The sequence below is a fragment of the Pagrus pagrus genome, assembly GCF_965226575.1.
Source record: "Pagrus pagrus genome assembly, chromosome: 7".
Classification (NCBI taxonomy): Eukaryota; Metazoa; Chordata; class Actinopteri; order Spariformes; family Sparidae; genus Pagrus; species Pagrus pagrus.
Window position 1 is genome coordinate 34,849,502 of NC_140191.1, and position 24,123 is coordinate 34,873,624.

Consider the following 24,123-nt stretch of genomic DNA (forward strand, 5'->3'; position numbering starts at 1 on the left):
CAGAATGATAATCACCAGCATGAAAGTAAAGCATTTCATTGCCTAACACTTCTCTTATCTTACAGTTACACAAGTTTGTGTATCCTGTTGTCCACGGCTGTATCCTTTCCTGTTGATGTCTGACTGCAGACACAGTTTATTCCTGCCCTCATGAAATGTACTGCTATTGTTGTGAATGAGTGAGAGACGTATCATGTTGGACCCATCTAACCTGAGTGAAGCTTTGAATGAGATGTATTGGTGGAGCCTATGTGGATTTTAGATGTATGACTCCTGAAACTATTGCATGTGCTTTATGCTGGTAGATATGTTGGTAGAAGAGTGTTGTCTTGTCCCTGACTAGCAAGACTTATTAACTGCCCATCAGATCGAGAAAAACAACAACAATCAACAATCCAGTGCTTAAAAAGGGGCTATCACATCCAAGATATGATTTCCTACTGTAAATCAGTCAGCATCAGGGGCGCCACTTTATATCTGTTTATGTCATTTCTTAGTGTGTAGAGCACTGACTCTTCACGGTTCCATGTCAGTACTGTTGGTTTCTTACTACATACATTCACTAGTTATCACCATGAAGTCGAGCTGCATCAATGGAAAGGTGTTTGACTGGAGTATTATCTCCAGGAGGAGCTGTTTCAGAGCCGGTGTCCGCTACTATGTCCGAGGTACTGTCCACACCACTGACCCCTCATATCCACTGGATGTGGCTGCATCGCATTTCGGTTGCTATACATCTCGTCCATGTTTTTGTGTTTTAAAAAGATATTGAAAACACTTTAGCGGCGCATTTGTGACATGAAAAACTGTACTGTAAGTATGGACAGAACCAGTAACAAAGTAAATGTACCATTAAATATTAGTTTCATCTCAACTGTCAGTAAATACAGTACGTATAGGCATTTATATACATTCAAGTGAAATTAATTTTACCTGCTCCAGCATCCAGTCAGGCACATGCAGTGGACATTAAGTCAATGAGAAGCTAATTGTCTCTGCATTACTGGGATTAACTTGTTTCGTGTTTTTGTTCGTAGGCATTGATTCAGAGGGTCATCCTGCTAACTATGTGGAGACGGAGCAGATTGTGCAGCACAGCAGCTCCAAGGCTTCGTTTGTTCAGGTGAGCCAAAATAATTATGCTGCAGGAGAGGTTACAGGAGCTCTGTGTGGTTCTGGAAAAGAAATTCAAAGTCAGAATTTTAATATTTACAATATTAATGAGGTAATGATACAAACTTTTTCCATTAGTGAATAAACACGCTGTTCTCAGAGTAAAATAAGGTCCCAGAACACTTTGAAGCTAGAAAGGTGGCAGGGTCCGCCACATATAAACCAAGTAAAACAGTATAAACTGCGTTGTCCTTTAAGATCAGTTTGTTTATTCAGTTTATTCAGTCATGAAAACAAAGAGAGTTTGATTATTTAGTTTGTTTAGGCAGAAAAAAATCAGCCAATGAACATCTTTCTCTGTTCATAAACATTTCTAAGACAGAACTACAGACTACTCCTTTAGGGCCTTGTCCAAACATAGGCAGGGTTTTTGATCCCTGTCCAGATGAATGTTTTAGCACCGTTTCAGAAATGATCTCTGTTCATACTCACACACCTGAAAACACATCACATTGACCATTCAGGTACACTTGAGCATGCGGCTTCCAGTTTAAACAGGAAGCAGATTGTCTACTGTGTGGTCGGTGGCTTCGTTACAGTAAATACTTTAAAAGATTTGTACTTATACTGACTCGTTAAGGTTGTCAGTAGTTAACCTTTTACTTTTAGTCTCTATTACATATGTCATAAGTACCAGGATGGTACCAAGGCACATTTTCAAGAAAACTGGACAAAATGATGAGGCAGGGTAATGTGACAGTCATTCAAAAATGGATTATACTTTTTTAGTTAGAACATTGTCAACAGCTGTTTTCATCTCTTTTTTCCATCACTGTATTTTGATGGCTGCGTTTACATGCACACAATGTTCTGGTTCTTCAGAAAAAGACAGTATTCTGACTAAGCTGTTAACATGGTAAATGAAAATAACAGGGATGTCCCGATCAGGTTTTTTTTACCCCGATCCCGATCCGAGTCATTTAATATTTAGTATCTCCCGATCCGATACTTAGCCCTAACTAATATTTTCTTAGATAATACAGCTGCATTAAGAAAAAATCACCTGCATCCAAGCTGTTCTTAATATCTTTTTTTATTTTGTTGAAACAAAGTAAATACTTTTATATGGCTCTTTCTTAGTCTGCATATCCTATTGCAACATTGGTTTTCATTAGGTTTTTTTTTCGTTTTTTTTTTTAACAAAAACACCAAGTAAATAAATCAGTAACTAAACCCTGATCCTCTACCACGGAGATGGGCTGGTTATCCAGAGCGATGAATTCAATGACCTTCTCTGTAATATTTTTGGCCATGACGCTGACTCAAGGATATTTCTCTTTCCTTTTGAAAGTATCCACGAGTGTTTGTTGCTTCGGTGCCTTTGCCCGTATTGCTTGAGTGAACTCATGTTTTTGTTTATGTGCCGTATCAAATGTGTAGTATTAAATGCAGCTCTTTTGTTACCAGCTCGCGAAATGGTCGTATTGCAGATGTTACGTGTCGCTGTTGGACTGCTTTCGCTTTCGCTTTCTAATTTGAAATATTTCAACACTGCATACATTTTATCCACAGGTTCTCCAGACTAACGTTACACGCGCGTCTGCATTCTGCCACACATTGTGCTCTGTTGACGACAGCTGATGTATTAATAATTGGGCTTGGGTCCACGTTCAAAATTACTGACCCCGATCAGTGAAAAAATGCCCATATCGGCCCCGATCCCGCGATTGGGATCGGGACATCCCTAGAAAATAAATAATCCACTAATATTCCCCTTTTCATGCAGCTGTGCACACTCTGATAAATGTAATGACTTCTTGAATAGGTCAGCATTGCAGTAATTACACATACGCAAAAGCCTGTTGATAACCAAGTGTACCTCAGCTTTACAAACTGTTGCCTAGTTAGTTTACAACACACACAGCTGACCGTGAGCTGCAAACAGGAAGAGGCTGCATGTCACAAACTGCCGTACAAACACAGATTGAGGCACATATCCTGAGTCGTATACATGTACCAGTATTTTCCCACATCTTAATTGGGAAATGTTTGTTTGCTGTTTACATGACCTGTATCAGACTACTGAATATTGTCATATTCAGAATAATAGTTGGAATTAGTGTGCATGTAAACACAGCCAATGTCCATTTGTGTCTCTAATATAGACAGTATAACATCCATTCCATCAATGTACACACTCAAATACTCACAGTATCATTACACACACAGTTCACATTTGTAAATAATGCTGTACAGTAACACTGATGAAGTGAACATGTACGAAGGGCCAAAACACAAACATTATTTATTTGTTTAAATTCTAATTATATCGTTCTTATTTTTGTCATTTCATTAGAAAGCATTGGAAGCATGTCACTGAAAGCCAAACACCAGATCTGATTTATCTGGACAGCTGGAATATCATTTGTTTCACAGGGAGAAAAAAAGCGAATATAGATTATTATAATGAGAATATAAATTATATTTATGAGTGTTAACCACATGTAATGGTTAGAAATCTGACATTCAAACTTTAATGTGCTCTCACAAACAGCAGCCAAGAAGTGCTCAACAAGAAGCATTATTATGAACTGTCCCAACATGTTTCTGGATGCTAGACGCTAAGTTGCTTTTACAGGAAGTCTGACACGGAATACTCCACTTGTTAATGTGTAACCACAGCAATAACACAGCATTCGCAGTTTATATCCAGGAAAAATTCATTAAAAAATTCAAGAGTGAGAAACGTATTATAAAAACAGTACCAGAGAAAAACTGACACGGTAAAGTTCATGTTGGTGAAATTTAATAGATGATACTGTGACGTCCCGTCAATAGTAAGGACGTAGCACCCCCGACGTGTTAGGGTCGTTAAGGAACACTGTAATAGAGGGATGAATTAATGAGAGCAGGATGATGACATTTGATCATTATGCCTTTTTTCTTTCACAGACGAGAGGCTCCATCCCCTTCTACTGGTCCCAAAGGCCCAATCTCAAGTATAAGCCAAAACCACAGATCAGCAAAACAATGAATCATGTAAGCTGTTGTTACACTTCCTTCAGATACAGCGAGTTATTCTGTGTGTTTGTTATCATATTAATCTTTAATTCTCACTGGTTTTCTGCTTAGTTGGATGGATTCCAGAGACACTTCGACTCACAGATTATTCTCTATGGAAGACAAGTCATTTTGAACCTGGTAAGATAAAAAGATGTATAATTATCTGCTGATTCTATCATTAGTATTAATTTAATTTTATGATCTCAATGTGCAAGCTAGCTGTTGTTTCCTCTCCCTAACCTATGATATGACCCAGCCTTGAAAGAATCAGTGATCCCATGACAGTGATAAATACATGACTTGTGGTTGTTTGCATTGATTTTCAATAAGAACTCTCAGTTGATGTCTTCCTATTTTCACAGATCAACCAGAAGGGTTCAGAAAAGCCACTGGAGCTGGCATTTGACAAGATGGTGACCAGCTTGGGTAATGGCATGATCAAGTAAGTTCTGGTGGCAGGATTTTTAGTGCCTCATATTTACTCAAATTCAACTGTGAGTAACACTTTTGGTAAATGCTCACTTTAACCAGGTACATCGCCTTCGACTTCCATAAGGAGTGCAGTCGGATGAGGTGGCATCGCCTGCAGATCTTATTGGACATGGTTGCTGAAATGCAGGATGAATTTGGGTCAGTGTGCTTTTCATATTGTGTGTAGACCACGTAGATATCTATGGACTGCACCATCAGAACTAATGATGTGTCTGTGGATTCAGATACTTCCTGGTGGATGCAGATGGGAAGGTGCTGATGAACCAGGAGGGGACGTTTCGAAGCAACTGCATGGACTGTCTGGACCGCACCAATGTCATCCAGAGCCTGCTGGCCCGACGGTCGCTGCAGTCCCAGCTACGGGTAAGACCCCAATCACTACTGTAAATAAAACTGCACACTTCCTGCAGATGTTTCATATTAAAAGTCCACCAGTTATGGAAGGAATTGTGCCCTTTTTGGAATGCTCTTCATGTTTTTGAAGTGGAAATTTGACATAGACAGTCAGAGTACCAGAGAGGTGAGTGTGACATTACGTGGTTGTTGCACTGATGGAGTTAGTGGATGGCAATGAACATTAGACTGAATCTATCAAGACAGAAGGTTTGCATAAACAGCAGATTACAACAGGAACAAAACTTATTAAAGTATCATGAAATATACTTTTAGTTGTACAGCCTTTTCGCAAATTAATCAAGGAAGGGCTCACACCTCTCAACTCAAATGTGTGTGTGCCTGCAGAGAATGGGAGTCCTTCATGCGGGCCAGCAGATTGAAGATCAGTCAGACTTTGAGAAGATGTTCAAGAACGGTGGGCTCTCTCTGACACAACACTGCCTGTAGTAGTTTCCTTTGAACTGATCACTTGGCACGCCTACATTTAAGGTCATGTTTCCTCAATGTCTCTTTCTGTTTTGTGCTCCGTCGCATGCAGCCTGGGCAGACAACGCTGATGCCTGTGCCAAGCAGTATGCTGGGACGGGTGCCTTGAAGACCGATTTCACCAGGTTAGTTTTCAGCCAGCAAATAGCTACTATCCAGCTAAACACCTGAAAATAACAAAGGAACAGTCTAGGGATGAAGATATTGGCTCGCCTGCTTATATCTCTATTTGTTCCTCCTCCTTTCGTACAAAGCGATATATTTTAATAATTATTTCCAATGTGTGGAGGACATCCATGGTCACTAGAGGATGAATCCTGATATTTTGAGGTTTTCTTGACCTGTCCTCTAGTTTCACCATCAGGAAAAACAAAAGAAATACCAAAATGGACCACTGGGGCTTTGTTCGGTCCCTGTGTCACTCGGTCACTTTCACTGCCAAGAGACGCTTCCTTTCATTTCAAGTTAGAATACAACTTCAACACGTTTCCAGAGAGCAGAAGTCAATATTTAGAGTACATATCATTGCTATGAAACCTGTGTAAGATATTGGTTCTAAACCTGTGGTTCTGACCCCCATTGGGAGTCACCAAAGCAATAGAGAGGGGTCAATAGAGATGCCTTCTTGATTTAAGAGAGAAAGCTATTAAGAAGTACACAGTTGGGAAGTAAACTAAGTGAATTATTATTTAATATTATTATTATTATTATTATTAATTACGATACAAACGTAAAAACTAACGTCAGAGGATCAGGACTTGATGAAGACCAAAAAATAAACTGTATTCACTAGGGGTGTCACGACCTCGATTGTAAGTCAGATTTCGATCAGAAGTAATTCTTGTCTAAATCCATGAGATCTATGAGTCCTGCAAATTTCATGAAGATCGGAGAAAGTGGTTGTTCACATGACCCGGCGTTAGGGGGCGCTATAGATATGACACAGTATTGATGCATAGACGTTTTCAGGGCAAAATTTGGTGTAGATGGGAATTTGTATGTTGAAGTTATAAGGACTTCCTGCTTATGGCGAAGCATCAAAATGGAGCACGCCGCCACGCCCACCAGCCATAACTGAGGCGAAAGTTTGTGATAAGTTTTCATCTTCAAGGTCTGAGGATGAGACTGAGTGAATGTGAAGTCTTTGGTGTAAAATCTGTAAGAGGAGTTCGTTAAAGTACGAGGCAGGAAAAGTGTGAAAACGGCAGCGAAATCTGAACTTAGAATCAAAATGGCCAACTTCCGGTTGGTCTGAAGGTTTGGGTGTTGATTCTTGTTTTGTGCGTCTGGTGATGATACATATCCATACTGAATTTCGTTCATGTATGTGCATGTAGAAGGCGGGGTTTTAAATATTCCAGGGGGCGCTATGGAGCCATCTTTTCAGTTAAAAGGGCCAGACCCATATCAAATATCAATGTTCGTGACTGTGATGCATGTGCAAAATTTGGAAATTTTCCGGCGTTAGGTGGCGCTATGGAGTCCCCTGGCCACACCCACCCCCAATCATGTCGAATTATCAAATTTTTCACCAGATGTGACGTATGTTCCGATAATATTTTGCGTCCCTGGTGAGTTATGTCTACAATTTTCACATTGTCGACAAGACAACACAGTTTGTAAGCTATGCCATGCGCGTGGATCATATGCGTCCACAGTCAACACGACAAATATGGCCGGACATCTCCGCAGGCATCATAAAGAAGTAGACTTAACTGAGAAAACAACACCGTTATCACAGCCAACTCTTCTGTCCTCACTCTGTCCTCACTTAGAGCTAAACTTCCACAAAATTCAACTCACGCTAAAGCAATAACCGGCACTATAGGGGTGTTTGTAGCATCAGACATGCGACCTTATTCGGTGGTGGAAAACCCTGGATGTAAGCATTTAATTAGCGTACTGGAACTACACTACGAAATGCCAAGCAGGTCCATCTTACCACAAAGGTGTTGTCCTCCATGTGTGATAATGTGAAGGAAAAAGTTATTGGAGGTCTGAGCAGTGCAGATTTAGTGGCTTTAACGACCGATTGCTGGACCTCCAGAGCAACACACAGCTACACGACCTTCACAGCACACCACATTAATGACGCTTGGGAAATTGAAAATCCAGTCCTTCAAACTCGCTCCATCTATGAGTGTCAGAGAGAAGGAAACCCTGAATTTGGCAAAAGAGAAGGTAATTAGGTATGTCTGATTGTTAAAAAAGTATTAACCATTTAAATCTACAGAGGGAGCCTGACATGGTGCACAACATGACTCTATAGCAGCTCAGAACAGACAAACCGACTACAGTGGAAACCGCTTATAGTGATCACGGATATAGTAATCAACCGCTTATATAGATCAAAAGGCTTGGGACAGAATCATTTCTGTACAAATGCTGTTTAAATAATTTGTTTATAGTGATCAAGAAATCCGCTTATAGTGGTCATTTTTGGTCATTTTATGGATGAAAACATGCGCAAAAACAATTTAAAAACTATGTGTTGCCTACTTATTTTATTTTCGGCAGTGTCCATTTGACGTGCACTGCTGCAGCAGCCTGCACATGTTGCTGCGCTGTGTCTTGTTGTGCTGTGTGCGTCACCTGGCTGGCTGAGCCACATGGCTGTCGGTGCGGCGCAACTCATTATCACTGGCTGTTTGTGTTGTCTGTCAAAACATGGATGAATGAAACCTATCGACTTTATATTGACCGCGGACGTCAGGAATAGATTTTCAGCTTTTGGCTCGTTCCGTTCATCTCCGCATAGCGCTCTTTTTTCGGTTATTGGCGTAGAGAGAGAGAGAAAGAGAGAGAGAGAGAGGCGCGCACTGACAGCAGCGAGCGGTAGAAGTGAAACTCATACAACCCGACCCCCCCTCCTGTCAAACGATCCGGTCTGACAGTGACATATTGCCTGTTCATTCATGAAAACCATCTCGAAACACTCTCAGTCAAACAAGGTGGGGAATGAGAAATCTGCGGCGCTACTAGCCTAGTTCGCTCATTTTAAAAACACACCGGCAGCAGCGCCTACTTAGCACAACTTTCCATCATCAAGGTTTGAGGATGCTACTGAGCGAATGTGAAGTCTGTGGTGTCAAATCTGTAGGACGAGTTAGTTAATGTTCGACCCCTGGAAATGGGTTTCCTACAGAATGGGAAAAGCCATAAGAGGGGGTCATTGAAATAAACCACATCACCACGCCCACTAGAAATAACGTAGGTGAAAGCTTTTTACAACTTTTCATTATCAAGGTCTGAAGATGATATATAGTGAGTGTGAAGTCTGTGGCGTTAAATCTGTAGGATGAGTTAATTAAAGTACGAGGCATAGAAATGGGTACCTACAAAATGGAAAAAGCCATAAGGGGGTCATCGCAATTGAACGCACTGCCACGCCCACTAGGAATAATGTAGGTGAAAGCTTTTTACAACTTTTCATTATCAAGGTCTGAAGATGATATATAGTGACTGGGAAGTCTGTGGTGTTAAATCTGTAGGCCAAGTTAAACGATGTACGAGGCATAGCAATGGCTGACAATGGCAACAAAATCTCAACTTTGAACCAATATGGCAGACTTCCCGTTGGACTGAGGTTATGGGTCCAAGAGGGTTTTTTGTGCGTCTGGTCATGATACATAAGCGTGCCAAATTCTGTTCATGTACGTGCATGTAGGAGGCGGGGCTTACAGTTTGAAATATTCCAGGGGGCGTTGTGGAGCCATTTAGCGCCCCCTGCTGGTCATTTTTGGTGTGTGAGTTAAAGGGGCCAGTCTATGCCATCTCTATCAATGTCATATCCATAAGTGTTATGGTGTGGGCACAGTACCAAATATAAAATTAAACTGCCACCAGAGCGCCACCTAGTGGCAGATCGGCAACCCCTTTTTCAGCTATCGTCACGTGGGCAGTGGCAATGAGTGTACCAAGTTTTATGATAATCTGACGAACGGATGTTGAGATATAAATTACTTTAATTTAAAGAGCGCCACCTAGTGGTCATCCGCCAAAATTTTGTACAGAGACTTAGGGGCTCATGTGGAAGTAATATCTTGAGTTTCATGTCATTCGGACAGACCAATGTGGAAATGTGCAACATTTCCTGTTTGGTACGATATCTGCAGGAAGTTGTTATTTAATAACTTGAGTAATCTTTGGAATATCGACATGCTTAGCACAACTCTGGGTCAGGACGGTCCACAGACGCTGTGTGCAAAGTTTGATGCAAATCGGTGAAATTGTCTGGGAGGAGTTAGCAAAAGTAGGTTTGCGACATTTTGCGAATTTGCGAAAAAACTAGGTAACCGGAAATGGGCGTGGCCTATATCAGGAGATTCAGCACAATTCACTGAACGTGTGGATATAAGGTTTTTGAATGTGCGACAAAGTATGTGGGAGTTATGAGTCAAAACGCACTTTGCTTGATTATAGCGCCACCTAGTGGTGAAAATTCACAACGACAACAGATTAAAAAAAATTTCGCCAGGTGTGATCTATCTTCCAAGTTTGGTGAGTTTTGGGGTATGTTCAGGCCGCCAAATATGCGATCTCGGGGAAGGACAAAGAATAATAATAAATTAAAACTGCAAGCAGTGATGAACGGGCCCTCGCCCCCCCACGTACGTTGGGCTGTGGCGCTGTCGGAGGCCTGTGCGCCCGGATGTGTGCTTGCCCGTTGCCTGTGGAAATGTCCTACCTAAATGGGATTCGTGTCACACAAAACACAACAGTGACATCTTCAGTGACTTCCTGTGTCCAGTGGGTGGCGCTATGGATATGATACAGTATTGATTCTTAGACGTATTCAGGGCCAGCCCCTCTACATGTGTGACGAATTTGGTGAAGATGGGAAATTGTATGTTGAAGTTATGAGGACTTCCTGCGTGATGGAGAAGGATTGAAATTGACCGCACTGCCATGCCCACCAAGCACAACACAGGCTGTTGAAGGTATGAGGATGCTACTGAGTGAATGTGAAGTCTGTGGTGTTAAATCTGTAGGATGAGTTAGTTAAAATACAAGGCATAGACATATTGGGTCAGTACAGAATGGGAAGAGCCATAAGGGGGTCATTGAAATTGACCACACTGCCACACCCACCAGGAATAACATAGGCAAAAGCTTTTCACAACTCTTCATCATCAAGGCATGAGGATGATACTTGGTGACTGGGAAGTCTGTGGTGTTAAATCTGTAGGCCAAGTTAAACAATGTACGAGGCTTAGAAATGGGTTCCTACAGAATGGGAACAGCCATAAGGGGGGTCGCGAAGTTGAACACACTGCCACGCCCACTAGAAATAACGTAGGTGAAAGCTTTTTACAACTTTTCATTATCAAGGTCTGAAGATGATATATAGTGACTGGGAAGTCTGTGGTGTTAAATCTGTAGGCCAAGTTAAACCATGTACGAGGCTTAGAAATGGGTTCCTACAGAATGGGAACAGCCATAAGGGGGGTCGCGACGTTGAACACACTGCCACGTCCACTAGAAATAACGTAGGTGAAAGCTTTTTACAACTTTTCATTATCAAGGTCTGAAGATGATATATAGTGACTGGGAAGTCTGTGGTGTTAAATCTGTAGGACGAGTTAATTAAAGTACGAGGCATAGCAATGGTTACCTACAAAATGGAAACAGCCATAAGGGGGGTCGCGAAGTTGAACGCACTGCCACGCCCACTAGGAATAACGTAGGTGAAAGCTTTTTACAACTTTTCATTACCAAGGTCTGAAGATGATATATAGTGACTGGGAAGTCTGTGGCGTTAAATCTGTAGGACGAGTTAATTAAAGTACGAGGCATAGAAATGGGTACCTACAAAATGGAAAAAGCCATAAGGGGGTCATCGCAATTGAACGCACTGCCACGCCCACTAGGAATAACGTAGGTGAAAGCTTTTAACAACTTTTCATTATCAAGGTCTGAAGATGATATATAGTGAATGTGAAGCCTGTGGCGTTAAATCTGTAGGCGAAGTTAAACAATGTACGAGGCATAGAAATGGGTGACAATGGCGGCGAAATCTCAACTTTGAACCAATATGGCAGACTTCCCATTGGACTGAGGTTATAGGTCCAAGAGGGTTTTTTGTGCATCTGGTCATGATACATAAGTGTACCGAATTTTGTTCATGTTTGTGAATGTAGGAGGCGGGGCTTAAAGTTTGAAATATTCCAGGGGGCGCTATGGAGCCATTTAGCGCCCCCTGCTGGTCATGTTTGGTGTGTGAGTTACAGGGGTCAATCTGTACCACCCCTATCAATCTCATATCCATAAGTGTTATGGTGTGGGCACAGTACCAAATATAAAATTAAACTGCCACCAGAGCGCCACCTAGTGGCAGATCGGTAACCCCTTTTTCAGCTATCGTCAGGAGGGCAGTGGCAATGAGTGTACCACATTTTATGATAATCCGACCAACGGATGTTGAGATATAAATTACTTTAATTTAAAGAGCGCCACCTAGTGGTCATCAGCCAAAATTTTGCATAGAGCCTCAGGGGCTCATGTGGAAGTAGTATCCTGAGTTTCATGTCATTCAGACAGACCAATGTGGAGATATGCCACACTTCCTGTTTGGTACGAATTGTGCAGGAAGTTGTGATTTAATAACTTGAGTATTCTTTGGAATATCAAAATTCTTTTAATTGGTTTTTGTCAGGAGGGTCCACAGATGGCGTGTGCAAAGTTTGGTGCAAATCGGAGAAATTGGCGGTGAGGAGTTAGCAAAAGTAGGTTTGCGACATTTTGCGAATTAGCGAAAAAATTAGGTAACCGGAAATGGGCGTGGCCTATATCACGAGATTCAGCACAATTCACTGAACGCGTGGATATAAGGTTTTTGAATGTGCGACAAAGTATGTGGGAGTTATGAGCCAAAACGCACTTTGCTTGATTATAGCGCCACCTAGTGGTCCAAATTTAGAACGACAACAGATTAAAAAAAATTTCGCCAGGTCTGATCTATATTCCAAGTTTGGTGAGTTTTGGGGTATGTTCAGGCCGCCAAATATGCGATCTCGGGGACGGAAAAAAAAAATAAAATAATAATCCTTACAGATACAATAGGTCCTCGCACGAGATTCGTGCTCGGGCCCTAATAGATAATCCTAGCAGATACAATAGGTCCTCGCACGAGATTCGTGCTCGGGCCCTAATAATCCTTACAGATACAATAGGTCCTCGCACGAGATTCGTGCTCGGGCCCTAATAATCCTAGCAAATACAATAGGTCCTCGCACGAGATTCGTGCTCGGGCCCTAATAAATAATCCTTACAGATACAATAGGTCCTCGCACGAGATTCGTGCTCGGGCCCTAATAATAATAATAAATAATCCTTACAGATACAATAGGTCCTCGCACGAGATTCGTGCTCGGGCCCTAATAATCCTTACAGATACAATAGGTCCTCGCACGAGATTCGTGCTCGGGCCCTAATAATAACAATTCGGTTTTAGTAATCAACCGCTTATAGTGATCAAATGTACTCTGGACCAACGTGATCACTATAAGCGGTTTCCACTGTACTGGTCTGGGGTCATGAGCAGAACTGCAAACAGAACAAGAGGGTTTATTCTGTGGGCAGCAGTGATGTCCTCAGTACATATAGTCAGTGAAATGCAGGTACTTTTGTCTGTTCAGGTGTAAGAGTGTAAATGTGGATGCTGAAGTAAAGCAGGTGCCATGGTTCAGATTGATTATCTGCTTTAATGAAACGTGTGAACTACATGCTGATCTTTCAGGACAGGGAAGAGGACTCAGTGGGGACTGCTGATGGATGGCTGGAACTCCATGATCCGATACTACAAGAACAATTTCTCTGATGGTTTTAGACAGGTGGGTCTGAACTTTTCTGGATTTGAGTGCAACAGTATGTGTTTTACAGTTACACAAAATATAGTTTGTATATAAAATTGGCATATAAAGTATTACATAACAAAATAACGCCACCGTTTTAACTAAACAACAATGTACTGTAAGTAAATATCAACATTTTTAGAGGGGCTAAAAACAGTGTCAGTATTCAGTCTGTTGTAATAATCTGCAGAGTTACTTCCTTTTCCAACTTTGACCCACCATATTTATTGTAGTTGTACTCAATGATACAATTATTGTATGTTTAGCAGTTTTGCTGTGTCCTCCATGTACAGAGGCTGTGTCCTTCATGTACAGAGGCTGCGTCCTCCATGTACAGAGGCTGCGTCCTCCATGTACAGAGGCTGCATCCTCCATGTACAGGGGCTGTATCCTCCCAAGTGGGTGGGCCTCTAAAATACATTAACATGGATTAATTTTTGGGTGCTGTGATGCACTTTGTTGAAATGTAAATCTGTGAGTTATATTCAGTTACAGTATACTATAAAGATCATTGAGGTAGAATTGTCCATGAGCTACCACGTGTTGACACAATATAGAGATACAAAACAAAAATGAAATGTAAAAGATATGAATGACCCCTGCTGACAGTTTTGTTTGTTTGTAGCAGAACTTGATTATAGGAACTATCTATAGTCAGCGAAGGGGCAGTGGAATAGTTAATACCGGGGATATGGACTGTTGAGACAGTAGGAAACAGTTGGTCTATTTTATTGCAGGACTCCATTGATCTGTTCCTTGGGAACTACGCTGTAGAGGAAGCTGATTGGACCAACCCATTACGTGACCCCAAAGACTGGAAGTTCCTGACGGTAAGAAGGGCTCACAAAGATAGACCAATAAGTTGTTTTTCTTTCAAAGTCTTTTTTTTGAAAAAATAACAACTGAACATAAACATGTGAGATACAATTCTCATTTTGAATGTATGCAAAAGGAAAAACAAGACAAAACAAGTACAATACTGTGGAAGAGAGATCAAAGAAAACTAGAGATACATAAAATAAACGTACACCTATGTACATATACTCACACACCCGCCCCGGCTCAATACGAACAACACACAGTTAAATTGTTACATATAAACTGTGGCGAACAATTGCAGAGAAGTATTCAATCGGGCAACACCTGAAGTTCTGTAAAATAAGTGATAAAAGGCTGCCACTTATGAAAGAACTTCTAAGTAGATCCTGTCAAAGTGTATTTGATTTTCTCCAGTTTTTTGAAGAACATGGTTTCCTTGAGCCATTGAGAAATAGAGGGGTACCCAACAGATTTCCAGTGTTGTAAAATGGTACGTCCGGCTATTAAAGATGCAAAGGCTATAATGTCTTTTTGTACAGAGCTTAATGCAACTGAGCTATCAGGGATCCCAAATATAGACTTCAGCAGGCAAGGATGTAAAGCTACTCCAAGAATATTAGACATAATGTTAAGAAACTAAACCAAGAATCATGTAGGTTTGGGCAAAGAAAATACATATGACTTAGATGGCAAGGAGAGCCATGACATCTATCACATTTGTCTTCCACTTCGGGATATATTTTTTTAGAGAAATGAACCCTATGCAAGACTTCAAATCGAGTCCAAGACGTGGACAAGAAGTGGTAGACCTTCTGCCATCTATAGCTTTGTCCCACAGCTCATCATTTAATTGCATATCCAATTCCTTTTGCCATGCTGAGTGTTTAATGATTAAATCAAATCATAAGACTTCAATCAGTTCTCTCTCAAGAGAGAGCAAACCTTCCCAAGAGTGTTTTGGGTGTATTGAAGGGAAATTCGGGAAGGTCTTGGAAACAATGCTACAAATTTGAAAATAATGAAACAAATGTGTTGCAGGACACCATCTTCTTTCAAAGTCTATAATGTGACTGTGGTTTCTCTTTTCCTTCTCCAGTTGCCTATCATCATGGTGGTAGCATTCTCCATGTGCATCATCTGCCTGCTAATGGCCGGTAAGACAATCGGCAACAAACACACAAACATAACAACACAACAGTTAAAAGTTTCATCAGGCTGAAGAAATGTAAGCATGAATTACTTTATTAATTAAGTTCCCAGTGTATTTTGGCAGAGGATGCAGTTTTTGTTTTCCATTTCCTGGCTGACTCCATACCTGCTGTTCCCTCAGGTGACACGTGGACTGAAACCCTCGCCTATGTTCTGTTCTGGGGAACAGCCAGTGTGGTGACGGGCGGCCTCATCCTCTTTAATGGACTGGACTTTGTAGATGCTCCCAAGCTGGTGCAGAAGGAGAAGCTGGACTGAATGTGTGTGTGTGGAAAGCAGCTTGGCCCTGGCGACCTCACTGCCTCATCCTCCAGCTCTTCATCACTTTACCCCCAGCATCAGCATCAGCAGGCCTGGAATCTTTACTAATACAGGGTGGAGTGGAAGAGGGTGGAGTGGAGGAGGGTGGTGGGCACTGGTGCCGGCCTCGTGCACTACAGCAGTGGAAAGACAGAGACTTGGAGTGCACGGGTCTGCTGCTGTCCACACTGCAGCGACTGTTACGTGGACAGAAGTGTCTGTTTACAGGTTTTACTGGAACAGTGAACCTCTGGAGTTTCTTCATACTGGATGTCATTGTTCCTGATTTCAGAGGAATGCTGTGGGACGGACTATACATTAAAATGCCTGATGTCCCGCTGCATACCCTCAATAGATGCATAGGGATCAGATTCAGAACAGCTGTAAATTAATTATTAGCGTTTAAGCCGCAGTGGGCCAGAACCTTTCTGTGTTTGTGCTGACTTCAACCAAAAACCATTGCAAGGGGCGGCTTAGCAGGAAAATTACTATAACCCGTGAACCATTTGTCCAGTCATCATAAAAAGTGTTTGGGAACAGGCCTACTGCAGCATTGTCTAGCCTGACCCATAGGGGGCTCCATAAATACTGAAAATACGTAACTCAACAGATCAGAATTTCACCAGTTTTGGTGTGCATGCTCTGGAGCAGAGTATTCACCAGAATCCACAGTGCCTGATGTCTCTGATCAGACCAGATGAAACAATCCGGTGAAGGGTGGGCAGCTGTGAGTGGGCAGTTACTGCACACTTTGAGATGATGAAACGTGAATGAAAAGTGTATGGTTGGTCTCACTTCTTCCAACTGAATTAAAGTAGCTGAAAAGATGCCTCCCATCTTTGTGAAGCCTGAAACCTGTTTAAGCTGTTTAATTTTGGCCCACTGAGCTACAAAAGGGCTTGTACCTGGAGTCAGCACATTTATCCATACTGTACACCTATGTACTGTTGATTTGCCTGTTGCCTTGATCTTTTTGCCATTCCAATATTTGTTGACCTATGTACAGATGCTCTGTCCCAGGTTAAAAGCTGCCTGTTTCAAGGTCTTCATTTCAAAACCAGTAACGGGTCCAAAAGGCAGCAAGAAATCCACCGATATTTAAATTACACAGCCAGTGTATCACCAGAAGTCCTCGCTATTCTCAGCGTCTACTGGCAACGTGGTAAATGGTGCATTTGTGTAGTCTTTATCACTTCATACAGTCGGGAAATCTATCAGTTATCTGCTGAATTTAACATGTTCGTGATGAGGTGGTCACCAGTCACTATTAAAATCATGACATGAAGCTGATGTATGGAAAAGCCTCCGCAGAATGTAAGTAATACTTCTGTCATGAACTTGTTCCACACCACAGAAGAGCCTGAATGATTTGGATATATTGATCTATAACTAAGTAGCATTTCTCAGTCATCGTGTGTTGAAGTATGTCATCACAGCTGTCTGTAAGTGTTGGTGTCGTGGAACACCTGCAGTATTTATTTAAGACAACAAGTCGTTTGTGTGCACAAATGAGTATTTAATGCTCTCTATTTGCTTAACTATTGCTTTCAAATGAGTAAAGTTGTGAAGAGGAATAAACACAACAGTATTGTTTAGTATTAACAATATTATGGGATGTTGAAGACACTGTTTTAACACACTGCGGCTGCAGCAGTAGTGACTGAAGTTCCAGGTTGTTGTTGTGTGATCATCCTCAGTCCTTATTATACAACATTCATTTTCCTTTTTATTGGCAATCAGAGGCGTTACAAAAGATTTTTATATATCAAATAATTATAATAAAATCATTTTTATATATAAATTATATATCTCAACAACAAAAAAACAGATTTATTAGTTTCCCTCCCTGTTCTGCAGGCGTCACTTTCTGGTACCAAACGTAGTTATGAACAGCACAACACAAAACTGTATTCACGGTGTGCACGTCTCACGTGAAGTCTTGTCTGGGGCCTGATGAAGTCCACTCACCTTGACCTTATACTGCTAAATGTACCCTGAGGGAATATATTCATTGATTAAACACAACCACTCAAAATTGATTTCACTTGTTTCAAATCATGTAACACAACCAATATAAGCCAGTTCAGAGAGCAAACAGGTTGTTGAAGTTTGGACGGAGAAAATCTAAGAATGGATGGAAGAAACAATGTGAGAGGACGAGGAACAGTGCGTATGCGAGGTGGGCGACGAAGAGGAGGAGGGCAAGAAAGAAAAAGAGGAGGACAAAGAAGAAGAGGAAGACAAAGAGTGGAAATATCGGGAGTCACGTGATCGGCTGGACAAGATGGCGGCTTAGGTCAGATCCGCTCAAACCCAGCATTGTTATTTTTATTGATCTTCACCATTATGACAACTATTACTTTTCTCATTTGATTGCACCGCTGACTCTAAATACGCCATGACCGATTCGAGCAAGAAATTTGAGCCAGGCCTTGCTGTAAAGATGAGAGGGATGTCCGACATGGAGGCAGTGGCGGATTTAGCAATTTGGGGGACCAAGGCAAACTTAGCTAGGGGCCATCCACATCCGTTCTTTTAACACAAAAGAAGTAGGAAGGGCCACCCCAAAGGCACCTGTCAGTACTTGCTCTAAATAAAGAGTGAATGGAATGCGAGAATTAAGTTTCAGATATAACACCAGTGTATGTCAAAATGCCAAATATTCATTTTTTCTAAAAATCTCACCAGACGCGCGTGTGTGAGTGAGTGAATGAGTGAGTGAGACTGTGCCTGAAGTGTAAGTGAGATTGCAATTACAAAATTAACAATTACAATATAACAATAGCAATTGCAAAACAATGTATGTGTAATGGTATGGGCAGTCATATTTCTGCCTCCAAATTAAATCTGCGTGGGTTGGCCTATGAGGTAGGGGGTTGAGGCTATATAGGGAGGCTCTAGCCCTCCCTCTCTTCCTCTTGCTCCCTGGCACTGAGCCCCACCCACTTCCTGGTTGCAGTTCTCCGCTTTCCACACAGGTGAGGTGCATGGCTGCAGTGCTGCTGCTTGTGTTCTGGCTCTCGTTCGATAGCGTTAATTTTTTTTATTTCTGTTGTTAGCGGGTAGTTGTGGCCACGGTCATTGTCCCCGTTCCAGTACGCACAAGTGACTGGAGGAGTAAGGTGCGTACTCGCAACATCTCTTGTGTTTTGAGTTTTTAGTGTCATCAGCTGATAGGCAACCTGTTGATTTTCCTTGTAGTTCCCGGACTCTCCATCGGCGGACCCGAGACGCTCCATCTCCCACGGAGTAATACCTTCTCCCTCCTCGGTTGGTCACAAGGACGCCTGTGAAATCGGGACGTACTACTGCTTGGACACAGTAAAGATAAGTAGCTTGTGGGATCACTGCTGCTTCGCCGGGCCCTGAGTCGAGCCGCGACTCAGTAAATTTTACGTAAATTTTATTGTTCATGGCGATTCGCTTATTAATTGTCCCTTTCTTTGTTTCCTGTTTCTAGTAGCTGAGAGCCAGCGGTGGAGGTGGTGCCCTGGGTGATGGTTTCCCTCTGCGTGCTGTGACACTTTTTGGTTTGTTTTCTCTACACATTATAATTTGAGTTGTTTCACGTGTGAGTGGGGTGCTCTTTAATTTGAAGGATTTCCTTCCCCTCCTACCCCTCCCTGCTGTGTCTTCTCCTCTGTACAGGAACCATTTATTCCCCTATTCCCTTCTTAGATTTTTAAATTTGCAATATCTGTTATAAAAATAAAATTGGTTGTCATAATTTACTGAACCACGTCTCCTGCCATTTTGAGTTACGTACCTGTGTCCTTTTTGTTTTGCTGATTATTGCTACCCTCACTTAAATTTACTTTAAAGGTCCTGGGGTGAAACCCCCCAGGTTTATGTTACAGAAATCATAGATTTAAGTACATATGCAAACAGTCATACAACAGTAGTATACAAAGGATTGGGGGAAAGGGATTGAGATGGGGATAAAGTGAGGGTTTGCAATGATTGTGTGTGTGTGTGTGTGTGTGTGTGTGTGTGTGTGTGTGTGTGTATATATATATATATATATAAGAGAGAGAGTGAATGAGATCGCAATTATGAAAGATGCAACTTAAGCTAGCTGACATGGAGAATCGGAGCAGGCGCTGCAACGTCCGAGTCAACGGCCTACCAGAAGGGACCGAAGGGTCCAACGCGGTCCAGTTCCTCACAAAATCACTGCCGAAGTGGTTCCCCACCCTGAGCAATCTAGAGGGCGAAATCATGCGTGCTCACCGTGTGTACAGTGACAACAACAGAAAGAAATCCGGCCCCCGCACCCTAATCTTCAATATGCTCCGGTACACAACACGCCAACTTATCCTTCGCGCCGCAAAGAAATCCCCGCTCATAATGAATGGACGGCCGGTTCGCTTTTCACTAGACTACAGCAGCTACACTGTCAAGCGGCGACAAGCTTTCACCCAAGCCATGAATACGGCCCAAGTTAAAGGAGTGGAGTTCTTCTTGCTCTACCCCGCCATACTGAAAGTCAAAGCTGCTGGCAAAATGGAGGCTTTCCTGTCCGCGGCATGGATCTATTATTAGTGGATACAGGACCGGAAAATGGCCGCCGTTGATTTCAACGGAGTTGCTCGCCTGGCGCATACGCCATGGATGTATTATTAGTGGATACAGGACCGGAAAATGGCCGCCGTTGATTTCAACGGAGTTGCTCGCCTGGCGCATACGCCGAAAAAGTTTCTGACTTCCGGGTTTACTTCCGCGTTATGGGGCCCATAGAGCATGCGCAGTTGAGTCACCCCCCATGATGCTCTGGGGCCTCCCATCATGCCCTGGGGCAATGAGAACGAGCAAATTGCGTTCTGGACAAGCGCTGCGCGCTCATGAGTGCTTGTGGATGAGTTTGACTGGTAACGACAAATCTACACAATCAAATGATGGATTTATAGCGCACATCAACCGATGATGTTCTCAAAGTCATGGTTATAGACTATACATGGTAAATTTGTGTTGTTTCATTTTTTTTAAGTAAGGATAAAACGTTGTTCTCCGCTGTTTTCCTAACCCTCCTCCCGGTCGTATGCATTTGTTTTCAGCGAAGTCAATCGGTGGATCGATGGATTATCATATACATGTTATGTTGTGTGTATTTGTGTAGTCCGATCTGTCATAAACAACAGATTACATGTTACGGGGCGCGTAACGTGTCGTGGACTCACGGTGCCACAGAGATGGGAGCTTTTTTTTTTTCACCGAGACGAGAGAGCTGAGCCTGTGGCCAGAGCGACTGTCTGTTTAGTGTTTCATACTGAACACAGTGACTCAACTCAATGCACACACCTATGGCACTATATTCTACACATGTGAGACACAGTAATGATGGCACATGTTCCACCAAATACTAACAAAGTGATACAGCATGTCCAGTCTCCCTCTATTCAGGATCCTGACTCTCCCTTTCAGGTGGAGCTGCTGTGATGTGTAAACAATGTTGTGTGCGAATCCAATAAAGTGCAAATATCTACCGAAGTGCAAGTGCCATTATTCATGTGCATTAAGTTGATTGTTCATATATGTATAAAAAAAATAATTGTAAAATATTTCCAAGGCTCAAACAAATCTGTCCCAAGTAAAAATTGTTTAATTTGTGATTGCAGTCTGCAAACCTGAGAAAAATAGTTTGTAAGAGCCAAGTGAGAGTATAACATGTGACTGCATGTTGACTGTTGTTTTTTACTTTCTTTAAATAGAGAATGCTTTGACATTACGTAACTAAAATGTGCATTTCTTAATTCATTTTATCTTTTTTTTCTATTTTATTCAGCTTTATTATTTATTGCGTTGTCGTTTATACTTGCATCATCATCAGTATGCTCTGCTGCAGACTGCATGACTCCAGGCCATCAGACTGAGACGGTTCAAACCGTAATAAAAGGTCGTTATGACAGGATGAAAAGGATATTAAACAGTCATCATCACCGACACTATCACATGCATGGTAAATAACTTTTTGACTTTTCCACAGCAGTGGACGGCAGTAAGTGAAAATGTGGTCATTAAGCGGGTGATTTAACGCCAAAATACCTTTAAAATTGCATTTAAAAATACATGGCATTAAAATATGAAACTTGTATCACAACTCTGTCTCGAAAAAGACTCACCCTGGAGTCGTTTAATTCACTTTTCCCACCACGTTTAGCCCCGTTCAGAGCTGTCATTAAGCCAACAGGCATCCTCGCTCCCGAGACACAGCACGACCGCGCTTGGGAGTTCACGCACACAGCTGTGACGTCACCATTGAAAATGAGACTTTGGGGGGGCTTTTCTGGCCTTTAGAAAACTTTTTGACGGTTTAAAAGTCCATTAGATTAGCAATTAACAGTGGTGACAGCTGGAGGTGTCCTGAGAACAGTTTTACAGGCTTCTCTTTTACTATTACGGCTTATGGGAAAAATGCTTTCTGGGCCCCATGGGATTTTTTGTTGCAATACCGCGAGTGGCCACTGGAAAAAATCGGCGTGCCTGCTGAGAGGCGTCGTCATATCCAGGTTATATTATAGATCCATGAGATCCATGGCATACGCATGGATGTATTATTAGTGGATACAGGACCGGAAAATGGCCGCCGTTGATTTCAACGGAGTTGCTCGCCTGGCGCATACGCCGAAAAAGTTTCTGACTTCCGGGTTTACTTCCGCGTTATGGGGCCCATAGAGCATGCGCAGTTGAGTCACCCCCCATGATGCTCTGGGGCCTCCCATCATGCCCTGGGGCAATGAGAACGAGCAAATTGCGTTCTGGATAAGCGCTGCGCGCTCATGAGTGCTTGTGGATGAGTTTGAGCGGTAACGACAGATCTACACAATCAAATGATGGATTTATAGCGCACATCAACCGATGATGTTCTCAAAGTCATGGTTATAGACTACACGTGGTTAATTTGTGTTGTGTTATTATTTCTAAGTAAGGATAAAACGTTGTTCTCCGCTGTTTTCCTAACCCTCCTCCCGGTCGTATGCTTTTGTTTTCAGCGAAGTCAATCGATGGATTATCATATACATGTTATGTTGTGTGTATTTGTGTAGTCTGATCTGTCATAAACAACAGATTACATGTTACGGGGCGCGTTGTCGCGGACTCACGGTGCCACAGAGATGGGAGCTTTTTTTTTTTTTTTCACCGAGACGAGAGAGCTGAGCCTGTGGCCAGAGCGACTGTCTGTTTAGTGTTTCATACTGTACACAGTGACTCAACTAAATGCACACACTTATGGTACTATAGTCTACACATGTGAGCCACAGTAATGATGGCACATGTCCCACCAAATACTAACAAAGTGATACAGCATGTCCAGTCTCCTCTATTCAGGGTCCTGACTCTCCCTTTCAGGTGGAGCTGGTGTGATGTGTAAACAATGTTGTGTGAATCCAATAAAGTGCAGATATCTCTACCGAAGTGCAAGTGCCATTATTCATATTAAGTTGATTGTGCATATATGTATAAACAATAATTGTAAAATATTTTCAAGGCTCAAACAAATCTGTCCCAAGTAAACATTGTTTAATTTGTGATTGCAGTCTGCAAACCTGAGAAAAATAGTTTGTAAGAGCCAAGTGAGAGTATAACATGTGACTGCATGTTGACTGTTGTTTCTACTTTCTTTAAATAGAGAATGCTTTGACATTACGTAAGTAAAAAGTGAGTTTCTTAATTAATTTTATCTTACATTTTTCTATTTTATTCAGCTTTATTATTAATTGCGTTGTAGTTTATACTTGCATCATCATCAGTATGCTCTGCTGCAGACTGCATGACTCAAGGCCATCAGACTGAGACGGTTCAAACCGTAATAAAAGGTCGTTATGACAGGATGAAAAGGATATTGAACATCAGTCATCAGACCCTGGTGACACACATCACCGACACTATCACTATCACGCCGATTTTTTCCAGTGGCCACTCGCGGTATTGCAACAAAAAATCCCATGGGGCCCAGAAAGCATTTTTCCCATAAGCCGTAATAGTAAAAGAGAAGCCTGTAAAACTGTTCTCAGGACACCTCCAGCTGTAACCACTGTTAATTGCTAATCTTTGTATTCCATATTTTTAAGTCATGGACTTTTAAACCGTCAAAAAGTTTTCAAAAGGCCAGAAAAACCCCCCCAAAGTCTCATTTTTCATGGTGACGTCACAGCTGTGTGCGTGCACTCCCAAGCGCGGTCGTGCTGTGTCTCGGGAGCGAGGATGCCTGTTGGCTGAATGACAGCTCTGAACGGGGCTAAACGTGGTGGGGAAAGTGAATTAAATGACTCCAGGGTGAGTCTTTTTCAAGACAGAGTTGTTATACAAGTTTGATATTTTAATGCCATGTATTTTAAATGCAGTTCTAAAGGTATTTTGGCGTTAAATTACCCGCTTAATGACCGCATTTTCA

The 24,123-nt window shown here is 42.0% G+C and overlaps 1 protein-coding gene across 1 annotated transcript in view; it reads left to right on the plus strand.

The window, feature by feature from the left end:
* LOC311260619 (phosphatidylinositol-3-phosphatase SAC1-B) overlaps positions 1-17,770 on the plus strand; it is a 32,550-nt gene extending 14,780 nt beyond the window's left edge. The window contains exons 8-21 of the mRNA XM_084358683.1: positions 66-99; positions 567-668; positions 1,038-1,123; positions 4,066-4,152; positions 4,246-4,314; positions 4,539-4,618; positions 4,708-4,806; positions 4,893-5,031; positions 5,410-5,479; positions 5,603-5,675; positions 13,289-13,382; positions 14,141-14,233; positions 15,319-15,376; positions 15,553-17,770. Of these exons, the coding sequence (XP_084214809.1) occupies positions 66-99; positions 567-668; positions 1,038-1,123; positions 4,066-4,152; positions 4,246-4,314; positions 4,539-4,618; positions 4,708-4,806; positions 4,893-5,031; positions 5,410-5,479; positions 5,603-5,675; positions 13,289-13,382; positions 14,141-14,233; positions 15,319-15,376; positions 15,553-15,689 (1,221 nt within the window). The 3' untranslated portion in view covers positions 15,690-17,770. The remainder of the gene's footprint in view (positions 1-65; positions 100-566; positions 669-1,037; positions 1,124-4,065; positions 4,153-4,245; positions 4,315-4,538; positions 4,619-4,707; positions 4,807-4,892; positions 5,032-5,409; positions 5,480-5,602; positions 5,676-13,288; positions 13,383-14,140; positions 14,234-15,318; positions 15,377-15,552) is intronic.
* The last annotated feature ends 6,353 nt before the right edge of the window (positions 17,771-24,123 follow it).